This window comes from Brassica oleracea, chromosome C1 (assembly GCF_000695525.1).
Source record: "Brassica oleracea var. oleracea cultivar TO1000 chromosome C1, BOL, whole genome shotgun sequence".
Lineage (NCBI taxonomy): Eukaryota > Viridiplantae > Streptophyta > Magnoliopsida > Brassicales > Brassicaceae > Brassica > Brassica oleracea.
Genome location: NC_027748.1, coordinates 21,731,523 through 21,740,307, shown reverse-complemented (window position 1 = coordinate 21,740,307; position 8,785 = coordinate 21,731,523). Strand labels below are relative to the sequence as shown.

At 31.2% G+C, this 8,785-nt stretch overlaps 1 protein-coding gene across 1 annotated transcript; it reads left to right on the top strand.

Annotated features, from left to right (window-relative positions):
- Positions 1–839: 839 nt before the first annotated feature.
- LOC106325353 (two-component response regulator ARR5) lies at positions 840–2,962 on the top strand. Its single transcript, XM_013763402.1, has 5 exons — positions 840–1,125; positions 1,207–1,283; positions 1,370–1,447; positions 1,536–1,606; positions 2,356–2,962. Exons 1-5 carry the CDS (start codon positions 975–977, stop codon positions 2,528–2,530), a joined length of 552 nt encoding a protein of 183 aa, XP_013618856.1. The 5' UTR covers positions 840–974; the 3' UTR covers positions 2,531–2,962.
- The last annotated feature ends 5,823 nt before the right edge of the window (positions 2,963–8,785 follow it).

The window sequence follows — 8,785 nt, the reverse complement described above, 5'->3', positions numbered from 1 at the left end:
CACACATAGTTTTACGAAAAAATAGGCCGACACGTGAAGGACTTAATACCATAGGTTATTCATTAACCGATATACGAATCTGTAACCTGTGTTCTAAAAGCGTTTGTTTGAATTGATATTGGAAGGCCTACTAAATAACGGTCTATATTTAAGTAAAACTTCATTGATTAGTTTTTTTTTTTTTTTTGAGAAAATCTTCATTGATTAGTTAAGACAAAGTTATGATTGTATTTAGAATCAATGCAAATAAACAGTCTAATAATAAAATCCTCAAGAAGAGATTTAGCTTCTTTTTTTTTGTTCAACAAGAAGAAGAAATTTAGCTAAAAAACACAGGCAGCCGAAAAAGAAAACCGGACTACTTGCTTACAAACTACTTAAACATCATCAGAAGTTTTCTTTATTAAATGTTTTTTCACCGATTATTACATTTTCTATTTTAGTACATTTTGTTTAAATGAAAAGTTCTATTAATATACGAAATTATCGAAAATGTACAAATACAAAATCAAAGTTTCCATGATCTGAAGATTCTGAACAATACTGGAGAGAAATCGTCATGATACGATCTATGATTTTTTTTCCTTCCAGAACTATATATATGATTTTTCTTCACCATTCAGAATATTATTTGACTATTCTTATAAAAATAATTTAAAAACTCGACTACTTTTTTCCTCAAAAAACTTTATTGTAAATGATTTTATTTATATTTGAATTTGACAAATTTGAATACTATGACTTTTAGTAAACAAATAATATTCCACGCGCAATCGACAGACAAAATCCCACAGATATGCAAAGATCTCTCAGAATCCTCTCGATATCATATTTCCCTCTCTTTTCCCCCACTCTTCCTTATAAATCCTTATTCCTTATCCCCTTCGCAAAATCAAATCTCTCACTTTCTTCTCAAATCAAAAGCAGATTCCCTCTCTCTCTCGATCTCTATCGTTTACCGATCTTTGATTGATATGGCGGAGGTTTTGCGTCCGGAGATGTTGGACATATCCAACGACACTTCTTCCTTAGCCTCGCCGGAGCTTCTTCACGTTCTTGCCGTCGACGATAGCATCGTCGATCGGAAGTTCATCGAGCGGTTGCTCAGAGTATCTTCTTGTAAAGGTAAGAAGGAGAAGTTTCTGTTCATCTTGAGGAATCTGTTTGATGTTCGAAATCTGACAGTTTGTTTTTGAAAATTGTCAGTTACTGTTGTCGATAGCGCCACAAGAGCTTTGCAATACCTTGGATTAGATGGAGACAATAGTTCTGTTGGATTTCAGGTAATTAATTTGATTGTAATGATCCTTAATTAGTGTTGAGATTCCATTCAAATTTGGTATTGAAGTTTTTGAATAATATTTGTCAGGATCTGAAGATTAATCTGATAATGACCGATTACTCTATGCCTGGGATGACTGGTTATGAACTATTGAAGAAGATCAAAGTAAGCTTTTCTGTTGATTCAGTTGATTTGGAAAATAAAAATAAAAGTTTTTGATCTAACCTGTTTTATGGGTTTTGAATTTTTATAGGAATCATCAGCTTTCAGAGAAATACCGGTTGTGATTATGTCCTCAGAGAACATCTTGCCTCGTATAGATAGGTATGTACTCTTCTACTGTTATCTTAATCACCATCCTTAGTCTTTGTTTTAAGTTCAGAATCATCTACTCTTCTAGGCATGATTAACCAGTTACAGTAATTTTATTAGATTTTGTTGCATTTATTACTTTGGGATGCTCAAAAGTTTTGTTTAGGGAAACTTTTAAGTAATCAAGTTTTTTTTCTTTTCTTGAAAGATACCGTTTAGCAATATGCATTGACCTAATTAAATTTATTTTAGTATCAGATTAGTAAGATAATGAATATGATATGGTTTCTCTAAACCATCTTGGGTAACACTGGTGGTGGTTGTAACTTTTGATCAAAGCTAAAGATTTTGGTGTCACTTTAGTGGGTCCTTGAAAGATTTGATAAGAGGATATTAGGAATATGTAATAATTAAAAAATTGTTTCTTGTGGCCCGAAAATAAGAAAACAATAATCCGTCATAAGTTAAGCAAGATCTTATCTTGAGATTTGATTCTATTGCCGGTGATGTGTTTGTTAATAACCCCGAATTTTTAAATATAATATATGCTTTTAATTTGGTTTGCATAATCTTTGGTAGGGTCATTTATAAATCCAATCCTCGTGATATCACATGCATTTGTTTATTATTAAGGAACCATCTTTACCAAAATTAAAGTCTAATCATGTAGTTGCTTGTTGTTATGAGCTGGCAATTTTCTTGTTCCAAATCTATGAACTTTATGGAATTAGATCACTAATATTTGCTTCTGTTTTATACAGATGTCTTGAAGAAGGTGCTGAAGATTTCTTATTGAAGCCTGTGAAGTTGGCTGATGTGAAGAGATTAAGAGATTCCTTAATGAAAGCTGAGGAAAGAGTATTCAAGAATATTATGCACAAGAGGGAGCTAGAAGCTAATGATATCTACTCACAGCTAAAACGCGCAAAGATCTAAGTCTTTTGTGTTCATATTCCACGATATGATCTGATAAAGCTTCGTATGAAAGGCTAAAAGATTCACACGCACTTTAGAATTTCCTGATTCTTTCGGCTTTCAATTTTGAGAAGTTAACCTTTTTAGCTGACAGAACCAGTGAGGACTGAGGAAGGTTTTTTCATAAATAGAAATGTAAATTTTAGACAGAAGAAAATTTGGATTCATTAAATTGGGAGGTTTTTTCGTAGTTTTTCTTTTTCTTCACATGAATTATGTAAAATGATAATGTTAATCGTGGAAGTTTACTATCTAGAAACCTTAATTCTGGCTATCAAAACCAGAGCCGTGCTTACCATGGTTTGAAAAAGGCTTTGTTCCTGATGTGTAATTTTTAGGACTCCTAATTTCATAAAATTATTAATATACAGTTTTGGATAGATTTTCAGTTGATTCTGAATTTGACTTTGTTTTCGATGAATGATTTTACTCTAAATAATTTTAATATGTGTTAACTAAAATACAAAATTAATTTAAAAAACTGATACGGTCCAATTCACAATTCTGATTTTTGTTTTGTTTTTATTACATATTATAATCCAATTTTTCCTTACCAAAAGTTAGTTGTTTGTATTTTTATTTATACATTATGATAGTTTGGTGAAAGAGTTCATAAAACAATAAATAATACGTTTAACATAAATATTTTATCTATCACCATTTCTTAAACTAAAAAATATTGTATACATTATCTACCATTATTTTTATTCAATATTTTGTTATTATCACTTTTATTTTTATTATTTTTATAATTTCTATTTAAATGATTATTTTTATCTTTCTAAAATACCAAATTATTGTTTTAACTTTCTCTAAAAATACCAGTTTTCTACTTGTGATTTTAACCTTACTTTTAAATTACAAATTAAAAATGGTGTATCACAATTAAAATTTATATTTTCTATTACATATTGTAAAAAATTATTTTTGAAATCATCTTGAGCCCCCAAAAGTCTTCGCACGGCACTGGCCAAAATCCATTGTGGTTCGGTTGCTATCTTTAAAAGTTCAGAAGTTTTAAAACAAATTTTCGCGACCAAACACAACATTTACATGTAGTAGCGGTTGTTAACGTTTACAAAAATTACAAAACTTTCTTGAACCATTTCATTCTGCTCCAAATTAAAAAAAAATATTCTTCTATCGTTTGTAGTTATCGGTGGTTACAGACAATTATAGACGAAAGAATAAAAATTTGAAAATTTTATTTAAAAATTAAATAAAAAAGTAAAGTGAGATAATATAAATACAAGTATATAATTTTTTTATATATTTTATAATTTATATTCACTAATCAATATTATAATTCATATTATAAGGACTTTAAACCAAAATATTCTCTAACTTTTTTATCATTAATATATATATATTAAAGAAAAATATTTTAAACATCTAACATTAAGTTTCATAAAATAAATATTTGTTACTAAAATTATTATTCATCTAAACTAAAAATTAAAGGATAACTAGAATATCTATGTTACGAAAATTGAAATACCTTTTGAAACTAACCATTCATTTATTAAACAATTACAATTCCAGTGACTTAATAATTATTAATTAATTATCTATAAATAATTTATTTTGTCAGATTATTCTCTAACCAAACTTACCATTATTCTTCAAACAAAATTAACATGAATATTCTCTAATCAATTTTTACAATAAAATTAAACAGATTTATTTACAATGTGACATACAAACTTTAAATATGTATACATTATTATATCATTTCACATACAAAATATAAATGTTTTATTAAAACACATAAGTTATTTTTCAAATATATGTTAAATAATTTGAGGATTAATAGTATTCACACATATGTATAAGAATGCAAAAATAAAATTTTAATTTAATATTTTTCTCAAAATAAAAATAGAAGAAAATTATTTTGCGTATAAAAAACTGAGAGAAATATCTATCTATATTATTAAGACATAAGTGAATTTTCTTTGACATAATTTTTTTTTATTTTTGGAAAGATAGATTTATTAATATATATAAACATACTGGTGTTTTAATTTATATATAAATACATCAAAAATGGTTAATTTAATTAAAAAGTACTAATTCATGAATATGGTATATAACATATCATTTTGATTGGTTTAGTATCCAACCACAATATGAGTAACCAACAAATTATAGATAATTAAAAACCGTCAATTTATCACTAATGTTAAATACTACAAATCGAAAACAAACAACCGTGCATGTCTGTACAACCATAACATTCTTGCGTTGTGAAAAAAATGATATGTTATTCTATTAAATAAACATACGTGCAGATAGCACGTATGGATGGATCAAACTCTACTTAATATTGTTTGAACGAGGAAGATACATGATATATAGAGCGGTAAAACAACCAGAAAGCTCAAAATATCATGGAAGATACCAAAGAGTTTCTTAACTTGCGTTCTTCCGTTGATGGCTCGGATTAGATCATGAGCGTCTGATTTCAAAGTAATTGGATGTCGTTCCATGGTCACCGTGTGGGATAGGATGAATTGTTAGAGACTTCTCAACAAGGGGAGAGGCCACAAAATCTTCCGCTGCGCTTCCTCTCCACAATACCACCGGTTGCATCAAAGATAATAATTTCAAACCCAGCAAACAATGAGTTTTCCGACCACGCAGCGTCTGTGTGGATAGTGATCATTGTGGGCAGAGGTGGTTGTTGATCGTCTAGTTGTCGTGCCATCACTATTATCGGTGTTTGAGTCTCTTGCCACTGTTTGGCATCTTTGATAGCTTTGGAGATTAAAACAATGTACCAAAAAAAGTTTCAAAAAAAAAGTGTACTAAAAATATTTTAGATGTTCAGTAATATGAGAACATCTAAATAAAAATTTCCGTGAAAAACTGTAAAAAAAAACTTTGACTTTTCCACTAATTCTCATATAAATTTCGATTAATTAATTTAACACTAGACTGCATGCATTGACTAATCCTGCACATTATTTATAATACACCGAAAATATGATAATCGTCAAGAAAACTAAAAATGAAGATATAGAAATAGATTAGTACCATTAATTTCATAGAGTCAAGCCAATCTCTTGCTTAATTAAACTAAGCTGCTTACATGGTTCGGATCCAGCGAGATAAGTTAATTATTTGACATGTGGTACCACAGCAAATGGCTTTTCCTTGAAATTTCCCAAGGTAGGTTTTCAGTATGACCAAGACGATCCTAGTCTCCTTCCTAGACTTTTTCCATCTGAAAGCAAATCGTTGTATGATTAATTCTAATGATTTTGCAAACCAAAATCAAACTAAGATAAATGATCGACAAAAAAAAAAAAAACTGATGTATCATACTACTAGTTTACAATTTTCTTTTTGAAATTTTAAAATATTAGTTCTTTGACCAAATCTGTTCATATCAGTTACGCATTGTTTAAAAGAAATTGACCAGTACACCATGGCTCTGGGAGATTTGAAACAAAATAGAAACTTGGGCCTTTATTTTAATTAATAAATCCTAATGATTAAGGTTTAAACGCTTCTACACCCAGGTCTGGGGTTCGAATCCCAGACTATGCAATTTCTTACAGATTACAGGAAATTCAGGTTTATAAGGAATCTTCAACATGGTGCAAGTAAATCTGGTCAATAATGGATCTTCATAGGACGGTTCAGATGATGCAGTTAGGCGTAGATCTTCATAAGACGGGTAGTATTGTCGGTTGTCGAATCGTCTATGTAATCTTTCTCATAAATGTAATGTCATAATAAATCAGCGTTATAAAAAAAAATTGTTTTAGAAATAGAAATGTTTTACTACTTATGTATATATAATATTTTGTTATTTATGTACATTTTAAAATGATTGGGCTTTATTACATGTATTTGTTATTATTAATTAGATTAAATAACAAATTAATTGTATAAAATATATAAGTGTTTATTTAATGTGGAAACCTATAAAATTGGGGACTTGATGCCATTGTTTCAGTGAGCTTGACCAATATCTGGCCTTGCACTACACCAACTATATATCATCACATTACGACATGTCCTGATTCTTCCAGCTTCCGATTTTTGGGACTTCCACAGTCTATTTTGCAGATAGAACTAAGGATCGAGGAACGTGTTCTGCATAAAAATATAGAATTGTAAATTTTAAACTGAAGAGAACTAGGATTCATTAGAGAGGATATATATATGCAGTTTTTTTAGTTTACAATAAGATATGTTTTGTTAAAAAAAACTAAAATGGTTTGTAAATTGGGGTAGTTTGAAACCTCTCTCTAACCCTTAACCTCTCCAGCCTCTTTTTAGAAAAAAAGCAAACTGTCCTCTCACCTGTTGTAGGCACAGGGGGGTAACCCACGAATTGATAAAAATGGTGGAACCAAGATTTAAACCTTAAAACAAAGAGAACTGATTTTTATGAGTTTAGAGTTTTTATGATGCAAACAGAAACAAATATGAAAACGAATGAAATGATGATGATAATGATAATAAAACAAGATAAATAAACAAAGGATAGGATGGAATCAAGCTGCTAGATGTGTATCACTCTCAGCTTAATTAGATGATGAACTGAAGTGGATTTGCGGAGGAAAGTTTGATTGAATCTCACAATCTGATGGAATGATGGATCGAAGTGATTGACTCTCTCAATCTGTGTACTGAGCTTGTTTGATTTGCACAAACAAACTAGACTCACGAAATCAATAAGACAGCAAAGAATCTCTCTTTGAATCCTAAAGACTGTTATTTTATACAAAGAACAACTTTGATAAAACTGAATAAACTTTCTATTAACTTGGTGACTAAGGGTGTCTCTTTAGAATGACTATCTAAGAGCTTATATAATGCTCTGGAAACTAATTCTAACGTTCATAAGAAGAAAAGAAAGGAAACAAATCAAGCAAACTAACAAAATCGGAAACTAGCCGTTGGAGCCTTTTATGGGATTTTGGCTCCAAGTGAGAAACTTGATTCTTCTTGAACCTGGACGGTTTTAATGGATAAGAGAGCTTCCTTGGGACCTTCCTGGGTGCTTGATAGGTTCTGATCTCGTGCCTGATCTGAAGAGAAAAGAGCTGTTGGACATTAATGTCGGTTTGCTCCAAATAAGGCAGGTTTGAGTAAATGAGGATCCTCCTGATCCAATGGTTGCTGGTGCATGGTATGAACTTGCAGAACTCCTCCTGGACTCCTAGAATATCTCCTGATTGGTTGAAATGATCTCCTGGTCGCCAATGTCTGGTTTGAAGCTGATTGAACCGGCTAGCTTCCAGTTGAGGCAAGTGTAGAACTGGATTAACCGGTTTTGGAGATTGGATCATAACTTCATAATTCCGTGGCCATTTCTCCTGATTTTGGGCTTTATGGAAAGCTGATAAACTCCTCTTGACTCCTAGGATGGGCTTTGCTTCAGGCCGCTCCTTACTTGATCTTAAATCGCGTTCTAAAGTCGGATACTCGCAGATGGACGGGCTGAAAAATCTCTGACTTGTAAAATTCATAACTTCTTGCTCCGTGAATATTTTGGACTGATTCCAAATGGGTTGGACTCCGTCTTGAGTATAGAGTCTATTAAAATTTGTCTCGTGACTTAAAACCTCCTGGTTTGTAAGATACGGCATTTTTAGTGCACATGTGTTCTGCTTGGCGCCTTGGCTGGTTGAGTAGGGCTTTGGGTTGACCTCCGGTTCAGTTGCTGATCTGATAACCACATCATCCCCTCCCTCTTGACAAGGTTTCGACCTCGAAACTGTATAATCTGCACCAAGATAGAGCAAGTCAGCTTTCATTCTCATTTGAGATTCTAAAGCCTTACCTTGGTATTGTTTTGGTTTTGCTTCTTTAAGCAATATGGACTGCATTGTCTCTTGAACAATCTTCTGATCCATCACAAGAGTCACGCCTGGTGGTTCTTCTTCTTTAAATTCTTGCTCCTTAAGTCCCGTTACAACACCCTTTGACAAAGACAAGTGCATTATACAAGAATTTGGAACCAATAAATCATATTGAATAAAACTATCACTTTTCAAAGATAAATCTGTTTTCTTTTCTAGTGATGTCTCTATCAATACTTGTTTACTTGGACAAACTACAGAAAAGTGTCCTCTTTTATGACATCTATAACATGTCTGATCTTTTAAATTTTTAGAGTTAAAAGACTTACATTGGCTTGTTGTCTCTTCTTTCTTTGGGCTTGGAATCTCTTTATTCCTTAAGTCATGGACAGCTTTT

Bases quoted from the DNA above. Each gene is read 5' to 3' on its own strand.
- LOC106325353 (XM_013763402.1), top strand. From the start codon at position 975: ATGGCGGAGGTTTTGCGTCCGGAGATGTTGGACATATCCAACGACACT. The intron at 1,284-1,369 runs GTAATTAATTTG...AATATTTGTCAG, and splicing joins ATAGTTCTGTTGGATTTCAG to GATCTGAAGATTAATCTGAT. The intron at 1,448-1,535 runs GTAAGCTTTTCT...GAATTTTTATAG, and splicing joins AACTATTGAAGAAGATCAAA to GAATCATCAGCTTTCAGAGA.